Source organism: Pinus tabuliformis, chromosome 1_1 (genome assembly GCF_031772625.1).
Source record: "Pinus tabuliformis cultivar Carrire ecotype Pingquan chromosome 1_1, CPIR1, whole genome shotgun sequence".
NCBI lineage: Eukaryota > Viridiplantae > Streptophyta > Pinopsida > Pinales > Pinaceae > Pinus > Pinus tabuliformis.
In genome coordinates this window covers 957,054,927-957,074,967 of record NC_142297.1, presented here as the reverse complement: position 1 = coordinate 957,074,967, position 20,041 = coordinate 957,054,927, and the positions used below count along the sequence as shown (strand labels likewise).

General features: G+C 29.6%; 1 protein-coding gene across 1 annotated transcript in view; it reads right to left on the bottom strand.

Annotated features, from left to right (window-relative positions):
- Positions 1-2,985, bottom strand: part of LOC149217666 (mitochondrial thiamine diphosphate carrier 2-like) — a 209,052-nt gene extending 206,067 nt beyond the window's left edge. The window contains exons 1-2 of the mRNA XM_089391397.1: positions 2,661-2,985; positions 2,182-2,295 (exon numbers count right to left, since the gene is read on the bottom strand). Of these exons, the coding sequence (XP_089247523.1) occupies positions 2,182-2,295; positions 2,661-2,777 (231 nt within the window). The 5' untranslated portion in view covers positions 2,778-2,985. The remainder of the gene's footprint in view (positions 1-2,181; positions 2,296-2,660) is intronic.
- Positions 2,986-20,041: the final 17,056 nt, after the last annotated feature.

The window sequence follows — 20,041 nt, the reverse complement described above, 5'->3', positions numbered from 1 at the left end:
GGGGCCTGGAGACGTAGTCCCTTTTGGACAAACTCTGTTATCAATGTCTTGTTATTTTATGTTGCTAATGATTGTCATGTTCCTTCTTCTTTACAACATGCATTTATGTTCCTTTATGCTATTTTAAATGCAATTCTAATCACATCACGAAAGCAAAAGATCTTGGTTAAATCCAGGAGTTCAGTCAACTCGGATCATTGGCACTATGGAAAGAGTGACAAAGTGGCTAAAGGAGACATTACCACTATGGTTTTTCTTTAAAGTGTGGCAAGATGTGTGTAGAACACATCTTCTAGGTTTTAACAATTTATTATCAATTCTATATTAAAAGCAATTATTTTATGAATTCAATTATATTTTTTTAAAGTTTATTAATTAATTTCAATATATATTTCTTTATTAATATTTCATAATATAATTCCAATTATAATGAAAGATATCTTTGATATTAAATTTATTTTTACATTAAATAATAACAATTTCATGAATTTAAAATTATAATTTTGATAAAAATTATATAATCAAAATTATAACAATTATATATATTTTTAATTGTTTTAACCTACTAAATATTTTAATTAATTTTTATTATAATATTTGTAAATATTAAATTTGTTTTATATTAAAAATAGCATTTTCATAAATTTAAAATTATAATTGTGAAAAAATTATATAAACATGCAAACTATTAATTTTCTTCTTTTAACTACTCAATACCCTCTGAAAACAATCACTTTCTATTACAAAGTACCTAAAGGGTCTTCCCATGGTGAAACTGCTTGCACGAGCAACAAAATTGTTAACCATGTTTGAAAACTTAGGCAACTTATTTAGGAAACTTATTTTGTAGTAGGAAATTGATTTAAATGTTAATTACAATATACAAATATGAGTGAGTCTTCTATTTTATTGTCTTTTTATGTCAATGACAGATTTCGGAACGGGTATGAAGCCCTCTTAAAACAATCACTTTCTATCACAAAGTACCTAAAAGGTCTTCGCACGGTGAAACTACTTGCTGAGTCGAGTTACAAAATTCTTAACCATGTGTGAAACTCTAGAAAACTTATTTTGTAAAATGTATTTTCGTGAATTGATTTATTGAACTTTTGTAAAATGTACCTTATTTTGTAAAATGTATTCTTTTGAATTGATTTAAATGTTAATACTAATATATAAATATTAGTCTTTCATTTTATAGAAATTTTATGTCAATTGCAGATTTTAAAATGAATATGAACAAGTCCACGGTTTAAATTCATTATATTTTCAAACAATAACATGACAGGAGTAAAAGCTTATTTTTTCACCATCATCATCAATAAAATATAATGTATTTCTTCAATAACAAACAATGAACAAATCTACATTTAAAAATAATTATCCGTAAATATTATCTAACTGCTCATTTCGAAATTGAATTATAATAAAATTTTCCTACTATTTTAAAACCAAAAAGTTATCCATCAAGTCCACTGACGTTTCAACTCCTTCACAACAAAAGTCCCCTGCAGACGATCAACCAGAGAACGCGAGTGTTCACTAGGCTGACAAGGGATTCAGATTTTAGGAGATATGTATAAATTTCTTAAGATAAATTTAAATTTTCCACAAAATTATTATTATTTAATTTTAAGATTAGGATTAAGTAAGATACTAAATTAATGTATGAGATTTTTTTATTTATAGGATAAGGGATCTACTTTCACTCTTGTTTATAGAATAAGGGATCTACTTCTGCATAGCGATTTGACTATTAAATCTACAAAGCATATATACTCTATCTCTTTGATTTTGAACCACATACTCTTAACTGTTAGAAGACAAAAGAAAATTACTTGTCATAATTGTTATTAATTTTCCATAAATATTTTCACAATTCCCATTTTGATATGAAGAATTTTTCTGAAACAGTGTGCGTTTTCATTAAACTATCTAACATTTAGGTTGAATACTTCAGTCATCTTCAAAGAACTAAAAAAAAATGATAATACTAAATTACAAAACCTGGATTAAATAAAAGAAAAATACAACTATAAAGGAAAAATGTTCACTAAACACCTCAACAAAACTACATAATGTTACAGTAAAAACTCTGAACATCACAACGTTATCGATTTCCAACCGTTGAAGACAAATCAAAATTACATGTATTTCAAATGCCAGGATTAGAAATCTTACCAGCATTCCTTCCTCCCGCAAAATATCCTTTGTGGCCTGCAACATACCTGTGTACTTGGATACTCCATATGTGCTCCGGGGGTTCAAAAGTCGAAAGGTCGGCTCAATCTGAACCTGCAGATTCATCCAAAACCCCAACCTCTTCAGCTTCGCCGTAAAATGCATGACGAATGGACGTTTTTCGCATTGAAATTCAATTTTAGCGCTCAGGTCAGACTATCTTCACAACTCAAGATTGAAATAATTCAGTTCTATATAATACTCAAGATTCAAATAATTCAGTTCAATAAAATGCATACAAATGAAAAAACAGCCCAAATCCAGGGCTGAGGGTTCTGGAAAAGGCATAAGAACGTGCACCAATCCTTTCATTTGCCCCATATACAGAGCCAGTTAGTCAAGTTCCTGTTATTAAAGTATCTCTGCTATCTTTCAACTCATAAAAATTCTAAAAATAATGTTTGAACTGCATTACGTACCTGAAATCTGATCTTGATCACATCGAGGGGTGCAACTACTGTGCGGGAAACACCGCCAGATATGGCTCCGGCCATGACGTCGACGAGCACTTGCTTCCATTTCCCATATTCCTCCATGAGTTTTTTAAATAAATTGGTTCTTGAAGGATAATTTCTATACTCTGAACTGTAATGAGTAAAACCCCAGCACAGAGGAAGGCCAAGAACAATTCAGAAGAAAAGCTCAAAAATATATATCTCATTTCAAGCGCTCTGAACCACTTTTTGGGGGTTTCCCCTTTGGAGAAAACCTGTGGAGGTATCGCAATTCTGAAGTGTTTCCCTGTGATTGTCACTTTACTTCATCTATACGTAAATTTCCAACAATCACTAGCCAATCAAATTTTATTATTCTCGCTCTTTGAATCATTCTCTGCTTTATTATTCTCGCTATTTGAATCATTCTCTGCTATTATTTGTCCTTTCAGTTAGGCACCTGAATAATTTTATGGCTTTTTGCTATTCCCATCTCTAAAGAATCCCTTGGACTTTAATTATTCGCCTCTGAAATGTTTAGGACCATTCTTCGCTTCACAGGACAATCTTTGCTTCGATTCCCATGAAGCAGAGAATTGTCCTGTGAGCAATGACTTGTCCTAAACCTTTCAGAGTGGGCCAATAATTAAAGTCCAAGGGATTCTTTAGAGAGGAATAATAAAAAGCCAAAATATAAGCAGAAAATTGTCCTGTGAAGCAATGAATTGTTCTAAACCTTTCACAGTGGGCGAATAATTAAAGTCCAACTTTAGAGAGGAATAATAAAAAGCCAAAATATAAGCAGAAAATTGTCCTGTGAAGCAATGAATTGTTCTAAACCTTTCACAGTGGGCGAATAATTAAAGTCCAAGGGATTCTTTAGAGAGGAATAATTAAAAGCGAAAAAGTGATTCAGGTGCCTGACTGAAAGGACGAATAATAGAAGAATGATTCAAAGATCGAGAATAATAAAATTTGTTGGGCTGTTGGCTGTTGGAAATTTACAAAATGATTTTGCTGGGCTGTTGGAAATTTACATGGTGATTTTATTACATGTTTATATGAGGTAGACGACAGATGTGACAATCACAGAGCAAGAATTGTGATACCTCTTGGGCAGTTTTTCTTGAAATAAGATAATGAGATATATAATTTTGAGCTCTTCATCTGCATTGTTCTGGTGGTTTTGCTAATTATACTTCAGATTATAAAAATTATCTTTCAAGAATCAATTTATTTAAAAAACTCGTGGAGCATATTTAAAAGCCAATTGGTAATACACCTGCAATGACTCTGGTAAAGCAAATGAAAGGATTTATATTTTCAATTTTTTTGGGTTTAATTATGCTTATGGGTGGGATAGGCATATCTGTTTTAGAATAGAGTTTATGTAATTTTAATTTAATTATTGATGATTATTAGGTGAACGACAATAATTCAACTTCCATAGAATATGGAATATTTCAGAATATATATAGATAAAAAATAAATTTATTTTCAAAGTGGTTATGTTTTTCTGTCATTGTAATTAAATTTGTTAATTAAAAGAGATATCATATTGATGGGTGGTATTGTAACAAAGTCTATTTATAGACTTAGAATATCTCTGATTAAGTAGAGTGGTTTTTTTAAATGTATATATATCTAAATTTAATAAGTTTAATAGGGAAGATGGCTATAGGCTAAGCCACTCCCAATTTCTACCTTAAATCTTTCTTCCCTCCCCTTGGTCTTTTCCCACCCTTTGATTATGTCAATCTAATTCAATTTCCCTAATCTTTATCTAAATTTAATAAGTTTAATAGGGAAGATGGCTATAGGCTAAGCCACTCCCAATTTCTACCCTAAATCTTTCTTCCCTCCCCTTGGTCTTTTCCCACCCTTTGATTATGTCAATCTAATTCAATTTCCCTAATCTTTATCTTACTCATCCTTTATATATATATATATATATATATATATATATATATATCTCCTTCTCTCCTTCTATGCATGCATCCTGTCCCTCTCCACCAACCCCTCCTTCAACCTCTCCTTTGTTCAATCCCTCTCTTTTTCTAATTTTAATAGCAATATTTATTATAGTTAATTATTTTAAAATCTTTATATTTCCCTAATATTTATCTTACTCATCCTTTATATATATATATATATATATATATATATATATATATATATATATATATATCTCCTTCTCTCCTTCTATGCATGCGTCCCTCTCCACCGGCCCCTCCTTCAACCTCTCCTTTGTTCAATCCCTCTCTTTTTCTAATTTTAATAGCAATATTTATTATAGTTAATTATTTTAAAATCTTTATATATATATATATATACTTACTTACTTATTTGATCAATTTATTTTCATGGTCCTTTCCCTTTCCAATTTATATAATATTTGGATCATTAATCTAATCTTCTAATAATTATTTCATATTTAATCTCAACCATTTGATGTCATCTAATTCATTTATTAATACTTTCTAATGGTTATCTAATTGAATTTTTTAATGTCCTCTTTTTCTAATCCTAATAGCAATGATTATCATAGTTAATTATTTTAAATCTTTTTACCTCCACACACACATATATATTCTCATTTGACCAATTTATCTTATGCCCCCTTCTCTCTCCAATTTATATACTATTTGGACCATTAATCTAGTTTTCTAATAATTATTTCATATTTAATCTTGACCATTTGATGTTATCTAATTTATTTATTAATATCCTGTGATAGTCATCTAATTGATTTTTTTAATGTCTCTCTTTTTCTAATCTTAATAACAATAATTATTATAGTTACTTATTTTGAATCTTTTTAACCTTCTAGCTTATATATATATATATATATATATATATATATATATATATATATATATATATATATATATATTTATTTGACAAATTTATCTTCATGGCTCTTTCCATTTCCAATTTATATATTATCGCTCTTTCCATTTCCAATTTATATATTATCTTGACCATTAATAATTATTTCATATTTAATCTGGAGTATTTGATGTCATCTAATTCATTTATTAATATCCTCTAATGGTGTTCTAATTGATTTTTAATTTCCTCAAACGACTATTTGGTAATCTTATCTATTTAAAAGACTCCTCAACACTGACCTTGATATCTTTTAACTTTCTAGTCCCTCATTATGGGTGGAGTGTCCACCTAAAATGTTGGATGGACTAACTCCTATACATAGCTCTACTTTGAAAAATATAATCAACATTAATAAATGTGGAAATCTCCAAGCAAATACATATTTAACTTATATGTTAATTGTTTTTATCATTAATAATAATAACTATTATTTCAACTAGAGTTATAAGTTAGTTAATTTTTAGTTAATTTTTATGATTTTTTTTAATTTTAGCAATTTAGACATGTATAATGAAATCAATATTTTGATGCTTATTGTAGATTGATACATATGGATATTTATCAGCCATGTCATTTAATTTATATAGATATACTAATTATACTTTAATTTTTATGCTTATATTTTCTATAAAAAATCTATAAAAAAAGTTAAAATAAAAAACAAATTTCGAAATAAAAAATTGTTATTAAAATAAACTGTGAAACAACTAATAAAATTTTAAATGATGATATCAACTTTAAAAATAAACATTTTTAAAAGAAACGGAAATTTGTGTTTTCCTAAGTTGAACATACTAATTTGTTTCTTGACCCATGCATTCAGAGAAGAGCAGGCAAACCCTGATATTAATGTCCTTTGGATTGTCATGGTGTCACATGTTGACTTTCCATGGTGGTAAATATGTATCTCATATCATTAGTTGGCCACCTTTCTCCAAGACTTCCAAAACCTCGGGACTAATAGTGATAAAACATTGAAGTAAGAGTATCAATTTCAAGTTGCTTAAAGGATAACAACATTTTTTTTATTGTACAAAATAATCAACCGCAAATGAAAGTTTATAGGATTATGACGTCCCTCTCACAACTTCTCCATTTATAGATCCAATTGCTTTAAGAAAAGTATAATGTTAATTTAGGACGTTAACTTTTGTAAAGACCATATTTGAGCCCCGCATAACCAAGCATCCCAATAGTCCTATTGTTGTAATAGGCATTATCCTCTTTTTGTTTTTACTTACAAATATCCACTGTTAAATTTGAGGTCCTCTTTTCCATACTCTCACTATTTTGTGAATTTATGTTTTTGTCATTTTATTTTTCAAAGAAGTAACTTTTTTTAATAATTAAATTAAAAAAAATTATTCATTATATCATTGACTAAATCAATGGAATTCCAGAATAATTAACATAATATAATTTTGCACTTTCTATCGCAATGACGAGTACTATGTCACAATGAATTCACAATTAAAAAATAAAATAATCACACTGGAGAAAGTTGATTCTTCAATCAAAAACTCGGTGAACTCGAATCACTTTCAACATAAGCTAATGTAGAAATTACCGTGGACATGTTTTGAACGTGCATTGCAAAAAAATTACAATTCTGGATTCTACTTTTCCGGTGCATTGTATTCTTGGGCAAATGAATCTATTCAAAAAAATGTCTATCAATATTTTTATGAATAAAAAATAACAACATAATGATGTATAGTTTGTGTGGTTGGGAAAGTTTAATGATAATCTCGCTACTCTAGTTCCGGTCGCAAGACATGACTATGTTGTAATATCCTGAAAAAAATACTATATATAGTTTTCTTACTGGAAAAAAATAACATAAACAAATATAATATACACTTAGTTTTTTTATTTATTTATTAAGAAAGTACATTTTTTTATATAAAATGCAATTAATAATTTTAAATTATATATATATATATATATATATATATAAAACATATTTTAATATAATTTTAAACTAATATAATATTAAAAATGAATATAAAAATTTAGCATAATAAGAGTTTAATAAACTTCATACACATGACATTGTGTTGTATAAAGACTACAATAACAATTATAGTAATAACAATCATTACTATGAAACTTCGCAAATGTAATTTTTATATCTCACAATTCAATTTAAAACCACATAAAATTAGTATCAACCAATTAAAAGAAACAATTTATATTTAAAAAATTAAAAAGTATTTTTCAGTTTTCAAAATATTTAGTTTAATATATTTTTTTCAAATCTTTAATAAACTTTATAGAATTTGTTTAAAATTTTCAAAACCAATTGAATGTCAAAGATTTTTTACCAAAATAAAAAACAATATAACCTACCTTCACCAAGGTATAATAACATATCTAGAAGTCACTATATCATTGACACATATCAAAGGGAGTAAATGGCATGGCAACCAAATGGGAGATAAAGAAGACAACGAGATCAATGAAATCAAGTCATACAAATGATAGGTTGTAGTAAAAGGTCAAGTTTAACTTTTATCTTCAAATTGAAATGTGTTACACATTAGTCTAAATTCATCTTAACTCCAAATTTACTAAGAGTCTAAAGAGATCAAATCTATTTTCACTCTAAAAGAGGTTTGTATCTCAAAATATTTGGTCCCTCTCAGTGCTTGGTAAATTTGGAGTTAAGATGGATCTAGGTTGATTTAATTATAAATTATAATTATAAATATTATTTTTTTATTTAAATTTACTTTTACTTTTATTTTTATTTTGATGGTGGTGGTGGTGATTGTTAAAGTCCACAAAGAACAATGTCTATCAAACCTTAAGAATGTAAGTAATTAACTGAGGCTATTTAATATGTTATTTCTATGATAAAAAAAGTGAGAGAATTGTTCTGAGATCACTGTAGTTTTGCTGACTTAACAGGTCATGAAGGCTAGTAGTACGAAAAATGCTCTGAAAAGGAGAGCGTATGGGACTAAGAGTCAACACTCCAAGAGAAAGTGCTTTTCATCTTCAACTTTCTTAGTATTACAAAGGGATAAATTCTTTTTATGTAATTTGATTAGGTCAAATTTTTTTGATTGATAAATACAATCACTTATTTTATTCTATTTTTTAGTTTAAATTTAATTTTACTTTTATTTTTATATAATTTGATAGAACCAAAATGATCAATAGGAGAAGAAAATACATGACATTACAACATCTCTTACATACTGGACAAGGGAACACCCCTTGATGCAAAGTAAAAAACGAAAAATAATATTTGAGTGTGTATATTTCCACAACTAGTCATCATAAAAGAGTACTTAGAGGATTACATAAATATGCTAAGTGTCAAAAATGGTAATGTGAATATTAATTGTAACGTTTAATTTTAATCAATAGGGATTTTTTACCCATAATAATTTTTGATCTATAGAGATTCACTATAAAACTATAAAACCATAATTTAATATATAAACCTAAATCATAAACTAATAAAATAAAGATGAACTTTAATATATAAACATAAATAATAAATGATCTATATTTGACCCAAGACCAAAATTAGTTTTGTAAGGAAAAACAATTATAAGCAAAATAGGAGTCATAATAACAATTATAAACAAAATAAAAGTTATAATGAAAATTAAATTAAAACCTATACATTTATTGTTAAATAGAATTTTGAATAAATAAAGAAATTGAAAGGATTAAATAATGAGGAAGAGGAGATATTAGGTAACCAATAATGCTGGATAAAAATTAGGAAGAAGAAAGGAAAAATGAGAGCAAGGCGAGAAGGGAAGGGGAAGGGGAAGGCTAAAAGGCTAAGTGAGGGGAGGGAGAAAAGACACAAGGGCCAGTCATTGAGAGAGCTTATGAATAAGGGATTTCTAGGAGTGACTATGTGTGTATCTATCTCCCTCTTTGAAGTTATTAAGTTGATTTTCTGTCTCAAGGGCTTTTTGAATCAAGTGGGTGGATTGGAAAGGAGCAGGGGCTAGCATTTTGGCTTGGTCACAATTGACAAGGTGCTTGGTGTTGAAGGAATGTTATGCTAATGCATATTTTAGGATCAGATTGTGAGTTGTGTCAGTAATGTACTCCTTTGAACGAGATTTACAAAACCTACTAGTTTGGCCAATATAAGATTTACCACATAAACAAGGAATATGATAGATCCCAAGACAGAGAATAGGATCCATCTTATTTTTAGGAGATCTGAATAATTGTTTAAGTATTTTGAAAAGTTTTAATATTATTTTTGGCTAAAAGTTTTGAAATACTATATGTGGTACTTTTTATACAAGGAGAAGATAAAAAGACTCTGGGCAAGGGAAGAGGGCCTTTAGGATAGTGTAAAATTCCAATTCATATATATATAATGTTATACTAGCCCCAAGGGAGAGTTCAATTGGTCGAGTTCCTGTTGCTAAGTACCTCCCTTATTGGGAAGTCATGGGACCAAATCTCCTCGACGCCCTTACAGTTAGACCTTGCTAGTTTGACCAACAGATAGATCCCTTCGAGTTGATATACCTAGATTTTCCCATAGATGTAGTGGCCATTCATTATTCGTAAACTATCCTTACAAAATATAATATTATACTTACATTCACATCTAAATTCTCATTAAAAAAATAAGTGATACCAAATTACTAATTAATGAAATTAGCACCCCAAGAAATAGGCATATTTTATAAGGATTTAAATTTGTCATTAAAAATCTCATTGCTTATTTTGAAGATAAAATTGTATTCGCCCCTATAAATATTTTTTCATACTATTACCTACTAAGCTACTAAGAAAATACATATAATGAACACGAAGACACCTTTCCTTTTAACCTATGATTGGTGTGTGCAAGGCCTTAAACCTTCAAACCTTCTTGTACACATGGCTTTTGTTATACGCATTGAAAATGGAATATAAACTAAAAAGTCCGATGAATGAGAATGGAGCATAGGATAAACCTCAAGTCCTCGGTTTATAGAGCATGTACAACAATGTAGATCAGAGGTGATTTATGTATAATAACTTTTCTACTTATAGAACATGTATAACATTACAAATTAAAAGTGATTTATGCATTAATGTGTGAGGAGGTTCAGGTGGCGTTTATAAATGTAAAGTATTTATAATTATTATAAATTAGATGTGGATGTTAAATTTTTGGGTTGAAAGGAGAGTGGTATGGAAGAGATATTGTAATGTCACATTTTCTTTTGTCTTATTAAATATTTTGATTCGGTCAAATTACATAAAAATAAAATAAAATTAATTTAAAACTAAAAATAAAATTAATAATTATATATATAGCTATTGAGTTGAGAGGCTCATTCTATAGCCTAATAGGAGGGAATACGTAATTCCGTCAATGCTCAACTTGGAATTGACATGTGTCCCTTTTAAAATAAAATTAAAATATTCTCTAAATAAATAATAATGTTGGATATAAAAAAATGAATATATTTGTTTGATTTGTTTAATTAGAATTATTATAAAACACCAATAATCTCACTTTCAGTGACCATACTAAGGAGAAGTGGTAAAAATACTTTACTCACTCTCAAACATAAATAAAATATTTTGATGTCCATACGAAATCAACTTTATAGAGAAACAAAGTAGTCAAAAGTAAAAAAAAGGAACTATATAAACATTATATAAAGTAATTGAAAAAAAATATGGTTAAAACATTTTAAGTAGTCTCACTATTTTATGCCCAAATAAATTTTGAAGACATTGAATCCATTTTATACATTAAAAAATGCAACTTAAACAATGGAAATTTACATGTGGTATATATATATATATATATATATATATATATATAGATATATATATATATATATATAAGGGATGAAATCTATTAAGGTGTAATTTTTGTATTCAAGTTTTGCACACTAAAAGAGGTTTGCACCTCAAGAGATTTGATCCCTATCAACTCTTACTAGATCCATGGTTAAAATCCATCTTAGATCCATCTTAACTCCGGATCTACCAAGCGCCGAGAGGGATCAAATCTCTTGAGGTGCAAATCTCTCTTTAATTTAGCTTCTTTTATAAATGCAAAGTATTTATGGCTATTACAATTTATATGTGGATGTCAAATTTTTTAATTTAACTTTTCTTTTTTAAATGGTAAAAGTTATCTTATTTCATTTTTATTTGATTTTATATTGATTATTTAATTTTATTATTTAATTAAAATTAAATTAACTTAATTTTTTCCACGAGGTCTTGGATAGATGGTGATGGGGTGATTTGTTAAGGCACTCCTTGATGTGAAGTCACTCGTTCAATTCCCCACCCTAATTCACGTGATCTATCGGGCATGATAAAGATATAATTCCTCCAAACTTACAAAATAAAAATAGAAATAGAAATTTTAATTTTAATATTAAATTAAAAAATAATTTACTTAATTATAAATTATTTTCATCAAAATTATTAACAAATAATGAAAAATGATTAACAAAAAATAACAATAATACACTTCATTAAAGATTAAGAACATAATGCCCTTGTGACAATTTGAACTTGATGGTTGTGTGATCACGTCGTTGGAAGAGTGTCATGTTTTAGCATAATGCGCTTGTGACATGAACTTCAGGGTGTTGTGATCATGTCGTTAGAAGAATGGGAAGAGTGTTGGGTGAAATTTGAATTTTATTTTAATTGTGTTGTGATCATGTCGTTAGAAGAATTGAAAGAGTGTTGGGTGAAATTTGAATTTTATTTTAATTATGTTGATAGGGGCGTTTATTTTATAATAAGATTTTTTAGAATTTTAATTTAATTATCAATAGTTATTATTCTTTGGATAGTGGAGATTAACTTCCACGGAGTATGCTGGAGTATTCATAGTAGTATGCATAGATTAAGGGTTATGATTCATTTCCAAGTTAGTTGTGCTCTTTTAATTAATTTATCTTATATTAATTAATTAAATAAAATGGTGTGTCAACATGTGTCATATTAAGTATGTGGTATTGATAAGCCATGGTATTAGCCCATGGTATTCTAACAAAAAAACTATTTGCAAGTTAAGAATTTCCATGGTTAAGTGTGAGTGAACCTCCATAATTAAGAACACTATTACATGTTCCTTAAAATGTATATTAATGTATGTTTAATTCATATATATATATATATATATAAAATTTAAAATAATGTTATAGTTGAATTAATTTTTATGATTTTTTAAAATCTTACTAATGTGAAATGTGACATGAGTTAAATGTTTTGATGCGTATCAGTGGATTGATAACGTGTAGTAGCCATTTAATTTATAAGGTTGTCCTCATATATAAATCAGTAAATTTGTTGAACTGGTTTAACTTTATGATACACATGCTCTGCTAAAACCAAATTCTTTGCAATGTAATTAATTTTTAAAGTTTTAGAATGTCATTTAACTTATCCTTAGTTCATTCATTTTCATTTATTTATGTTTGTAAAACAAATCATATGATGTGATGGATTAATTTGGAGATTAAAAAGAAGTATATGAGGTAACTTTGTTTAATGTAATCTTTCTCAATGAAACCACACATTCAATCCTTGCATTAGGATGGACCATTACCTCTAAATGTTCCTACTCAAAATATTTCTAGATTGCAAGTTTTTTTTTTTTTTTTTTTTTTTGTAATATTTGATCCATTGATTTCTATTAATTTGCAAAAACCAAAAATACATTTGATTTTCTGTAAAGCATGGTGTTGGAATAGTTTGTTTTTTTTGGTAGGTAAGTACCCATGGGGGATTTGAACCAGTGACCTATTGCAAGGAGTGCTTTAACAGTGCACCCATTCACCATCATTCCAAAGCCCCGTGGGCCTCATGATATTGAAATAGTCAATAAATCAATATGTGACCATAAAAAACATTAAGAAACAACCACACTATAAAAAGTTGTTTTGGTGTTCATTATAGTCAAAACACAAAGACAATGAGACTATGAAAAGAAACAACATCAACTTGGTCACTATAATTCTGTAAAGCATGGTGTTGGAATAGTCAATAGACCAATATATGACCATAAAAAAAAATTAAGAAACAACCACCCTATAAAAGTTTGTTTTGGTGTTCATTATGGTGTTCATTATAGTCCAAACACAAAGACGATAAGACTATGAAAAGAAACAACATCAACTTGGTCACTAGTTATATTGACTATACATAGACCACGAGTATCCAACTAAGTATCCAACTAAAACACAATATAAGTATCTACTACGAAACTATAAACCATGAAAATAACCTCTAACATGATAAGCACCGACAGTGATTCAATCATCTAATATAATCACGTGACGGTCTGGCGAAGAAGTTGCACTACCCATATTTATAAGAGGAACATTTATCATGGCTTCTTCGTTCTGAGATAATAACTATTCAATTTTGTTCAGGAGGACAACAATATCATCCATATCATATCATATGATAACGTAGATCACTCAATATCCTTTATCATATATATCCTTTATCATATGATAACGTAGATCACTCAATATCCTTTTTAACTCTTCTGGGCCCTTTTTAACTCTTCTTGGCCGGCGAAGAGTTTGTAGTTATCGACTTGTTTATTCCGAAATATCTTCAGGGCCCTTTTTAACTCTTCTTGGCCGGCCAAGAGTTTGTAGTTATCGACTTGTTTATTCCGAAATATCTTCACTCTTCTTGGTCTGCGAAGAGTTTGGTCTGCGAAGAGTTTGTAGTTATCGACTTGTTTATCTCGAAATATCTTTTTGGTTTGGGAAGAATTTGTAGTTATCAACTTGTTTAGGAAGAGTTTGTAGTTATTGACTTGTTTATCCCGAAGTACCATGCTCCATGTGGAGCAAGGTTTCCATATCATATCATATGATAACGTAGATCACTCAATATCCTTTTTAACTATGATAACGTAGATCACTCAATATCCTTTTTAACTCTTCTTGGCCTGCGAAGTTTGTAGTTATTGACTTGTTTAGGAAGAGTTTGTAGTTATCAACTTGTTTATCCCGAAGTATCTTCCTGGCCTGCGAAGAGTTTGTAGTCGATACTTTGTGGCCTGCGAAGAGTTTGTAGATACTTTGTGGCCTGCGAAGAGTTTGTAGATACTTTGTGGCCTGCGAAGAATTTGTAGTTATCAACTTGTTTACGAAGAGTTTGTAGTTATCAACTTGTTTAAGAAGAGTTTGTAGTTAAGTATCAACTTGTTTAAGAAGAGTTTGTAGTTAAGTACCATGTGGAGCAAGGTTTCCATATTCATATGTGTTGAAATGGAGTGCATCAAGTGAAATTTTCTGTTTCTAAAATTTCCCGGGTCTCCTACCCATTTTGTTTTATCAGAACCAACTTCAGAGTCAGAAAAATACATTCGTTCTCCAAATTTTCTGGCCTCGAGGGTGTGAATTCCTTATTCACCTCCATGGGAGTTGCGTTGACATTTTTTTCTACCGAATCCCAACCAAAGACACGCTGCTGCGTGGAGGAGGACGCCCTTGGTCTACCACCCTTTTGACTTATCCACTGCTGATGTGGAGCCATAATTAAATCGTACCTGCTAGCAGCCTTGAGAAAAATTCTTGATAACCTACAAAACTAACTAAAGTGTGTGACTAAAAGAGATATAGGGTGTGTGAGACCAAATACACAATAAAAGAGATATAGGGTGTGTGAGACCAAATACACAATGTGTCTTGACAAAGAGTTTAGAGTGCACTATTGAACACACAACAACGACAGCGTCAAGGAACCCCCAGAAAACTAGCTGTAGACTTGTGCATTTACCAGGGCCATTGTAGGTCATGACAAACAAATGTGTTAACCCATATGACTTCAGCCAAATTCCACAAGAAATTCCATTATAATCACAATTAAAACTAGACGGATAAATACCCATGGTACCATACTCGCACAACCAAAACTGGAAATTTAAAAGATTTACCAGAGGGTTCAATAAATTGAGGGTCGACAGAAGAGAGGAACAACATGAGCTTGAAAATAAGACGCGGCGAAGAATTATGCAAGAAACAAACAAACAACAACGATTACCTGCACTTGACCCGACCGACTCCACTATGAATTTGGATGTTGAACTATCCTTATGGCAGTATGTCCAGCTTAGACATGACCCAAAAAAAACTATGACCAAAAAAAAAACTATGACCAACCTACTAGTTTTAAGCATTGTGGCCCCAGTGAATGTATCGGAAATACTTGTAGAGATGTACAGGTTAACCCTCAGATATTTAAACACAATGAAACCAGAGCATAAGAGTTGTTAACAAAGCTGAATATACCAAGAAAGATAGCAGTGAAAGAACAAAGGCGGAGCTTCAGCATATAACCTGCATGCAATGAAGCTGTTGTTTTCCACCCTAAAAAGACTCTGACTGCTCGCCACCCTGAGGTATCGTTCAAATCATTATATAAACAGACATACCTGATACTGTCCTTGCCAAATAAAGAAACTAGTTGAGAAAATTCCCCAGGCAAACACAAGGTGGGTTGTTTTACCCATTGTTCCACCATCCCAAGTGGTAAGGACCCTCATCATGGGAGGATCATTAATATCGCGTGATCGACTGTCAGAAGACATCAGGAGAAAATCCAAACCTGCCAATGTTCGCACCCACATGCCTACTTGGGGAAGAGAATAAGGAATGTCTCGACTAGTTAGTGCTTCAAACGTCACTCACGCTCACCCATGGGAATTAATGGGATAAACCAACCATTCTATGGAAGAATCACATATCACAAAATTAGGCCACACGTTAGAAATCAAACGCCAAGTGGAGGCAATGGCTTGTTTTTTGAGAGCCACCTCACACTCAGCCATACATGTCGTTTTCATGGTATTCATTTCCAAAGGGAGAGAGTATTCCATCGGAGAACATGGACTCACGTTTGCCACCAAGGTGTTTCTGGTAGGTCACCCCCATTGGATTCCCAGAGTGCAAGCGAAAACTTGATGGGAATTGAACCTTACGCAATCATGAAAAAAACTCCTCGCTTTCTACTATTAAATATAATCCCTTTAGGTAAAATGACAATTCTATATGTAAGATTTTGTATATTTATTTTAAGTATAATATGAGAAAATCTTATTTTGTACCCAAACATTTTTATTTACCATGTTGAAAAGCACATTATATTTTATTTATAAAAATAAAGTTTATTTTTAATGAGTACACATTGGTTTAAAAAGCTTTATCTTAGTTACAAATTTATTATTATTGAACTTTGTAATGTATTTTTTTTTCATCTTCTTTAAGAATTTTTTTTCTATTAAATATTTTATCAATTTTTATATATAATAAATTTGGAGTTAAGAAGGACCTTATACTATTTTCTTTTCAAATATCTTTTATATATTTAAAAAATATATAATTAAATAGATTTTTTTTACTTTTCATATATATATTAACGCTCACGAACAAAGTTATTACTTTGAATAATCTACTAAAAAAAAATAAAAATCATTTGAGGGTCCTAGCATCTACCTCTATGTTGGAAGGGCTTAGAATCAATCTCCCACCTCTTCATTACTTGCCCATTCACTTAAGTAGTATAAGAGGACACCAAAAAGCTTGGGAATATTTCCATAGATTGGGATGCAAATGGCATAAATCATTGTTTACAATCTTGGGTCTCTCATCCTTTCCCAGAACATCACAAAGCACTCCCATTACGCTTCTGCTCAGGGATTTGGTTGGAGAGAAACATAACCATATTTGAAAAACAACTTCCAAACTCTATGAAGGTGTCCACAACTTCCTTGGCCATTTACAAATTATTTACATATATCTTTACGAATGGACATGTTACTTCTCCTCCGGAAATTGAAATCCTAATAGATACATCATGGAATTTCTTTGATAGAGCAACATAGGGCAACCCCTTTATGGGACAGGTGCAGGGATTTCTCCATATGTCAGTCTCTCATAGTCACTCCTTCTCTACCGACATCAAACATGCTTCAAACAACTATGCAAAACTATCTTCATTTTATGCCACTTTTCTTTTGGCTCAAAAATATAATGTTCTTCCTCTTCACATGTATGGGGACTCTTTAAATGTCATAAGTTGGATGGAGTGATATGTAACTATTAGGAAGTTCAGACTAGTCCCTCTCTTTCAAAATATTTCTCAAAAGTTAACATTTTCCACTCATATTTCCTTCGATTGTGTCTATAGGATCAGGAACAAGAAAGATGACCAGTTGTAAAAAACTTGAATGGAATTGGATCGAGGATCATGCATGGTACTTAAATTTAGAGAAGGTCAATGACAATAATTTATTTTTGACCCTTGGGTCTGACTGAGTCTCTAATGGATTTATATTTCAAAACAACTATTATCTATGTTTATATCTACTCACTACTAATATATGTTAGACTATATCCATATAAAATTTTGTATGATAGCTCAATCATGGCCACTTTTTGGACTGTTAATATTGTTTTTTATTTGGGACATCTTGTCAAAAAATCATAGGTAAAGATATGAGGACTAGTACATTTTGATAAGGTTCATAGGGTCAATATTTTTTTTTCCCTATTATTAGGTTGTCCGTTAAGAGGCAGTAAGCCATTATAATGCTTACGTCATATACTTATGTAATCTTTGTTTATTACTAATAAGTATAAGTTACACAATTTTTTCCCTCGAATACACACACAGAATTTTGTAAAATGATCTACTTATATGGTGTTTAAGAATGGATAGATGTAAATCAAGAATAGGGGGTTTAGCTAGTGCCTTTTGGTAGGGGAGAAAATTATATATTATTGTTAGTAGAAATATAATAATTATATATATATATATATATATATATATATATATATCATTTTTTTTTTGTTGGTCTAACCCATGGGGATTTGAACTTTGAATCTTATGCTTTACATATTACTTCATAACAAGGTGATTGCCAATTGAGCTACAACCTATGGACGATATTGAAATATTTTATTTATAGCCAAAATTGGAATTTTTTTTTTTGTTATTATTTTCTTTTAAAATGTAATGTGTAAACTCCATATAAAGCATTGAAGGAATCACAAATCTTCGTATTTAAATGTAAAAAGCACATATCAACATAATAATAATTCTTTTTTCCTTTAGAAAAACTTTAATTTTATTTCATTAGTAAAATTGGTACAAAATTACCTTTTGGATCATGTATTCTAAGTACTATCCAAGTTCCCTGAGAGATATAACAACAAAAAGAAAAAATATACATTTTTATCTCATTGATCAATATAAATATTAGTATGGCTATTAAAAAATCATAATAATAATTATTTTACTCTTAATTACTTTGTGTTTAAATAAAATTGATATAGAATTATATTACTTAAGGAAGACATTGATTTTTTTTTTTTGTCAATAACATTTTCCCTAAGAGTTATGTGTAGAAGTATAACAAGTCCATTTTAACTTCAGATCTACCAAGCACTTGAAGGGATCAAATATCTCAAGATGCAAACCTCTTTTTGAATGCAAAATTTAAGGAAAGTTTTACACCTTGAGATTTGATTCCTCCAAATGGTTACTCGTTTCACAGTTAAGATGGATCTAAGTTGCTTCTTAATAATACTATTTATATTATATATAAATTTCACATCTCTCTATAAAGAAAAATTCTTATTTTTAATCTTATTAAAACCTCGATAATATCTAAGTATATACATTACTTTTCTTTAATATATATATATATATATATATATATATATATATATATATATATATCGAAAGAGAGAAAGAGTGAAGCCCCAAGGCTAGCATAAGTGGTTTAGGGCCAAACATGAAGTTATTTGATATTGTTGCAAGCTATTGTTGATCACGGGTTCGACTCTCTTTGATTCCCTTGGGGCAAGGCCCCGTAATTACGAACAACAATTTACCCAGTTTACTATCCACGAATTGTGGGGAAGTACTCTAAGGTTTCCCATGCTTTAATTCCAAGTAATATATATATATATATATATATATATATATATATATATATATATATATATATATATATATATATATATATATATATATATATATATATATATAGAGAGAGAGAGAGAGAGAGAGAGAGAGAGAGAGAGAGAGAGAGTGTGTGTGTGTGTGTGTGTTGTAAATATTAAGTTTTTTTTGTTATCTAGATTATGTGAGCCTTGAGATGACTGCACCTAAGTTGTCAAAATCTTTGGAGGAATGGACTCAGCCTAGGCCACATCAACTCTTAGCATGGTTAGACTTTTTCCCACGAAGTTTCAAACGAGTGACCTTTACACCATAGAGTGCCTTAGCAAAACACCTTATCATTGTCTATTCTACACCTTGTGGGCTTATTGTAAATACTAAGTTATAACATGTTTATTAATTAAATTTAAATATGAAATTCTAAAATATCATGGTAATGACTATGAATCATCATTAATTTAATTGAATATATATATATATATATATATATATATATATATTTATTTATTTATTTATATTTCCTTGTTCCTTGT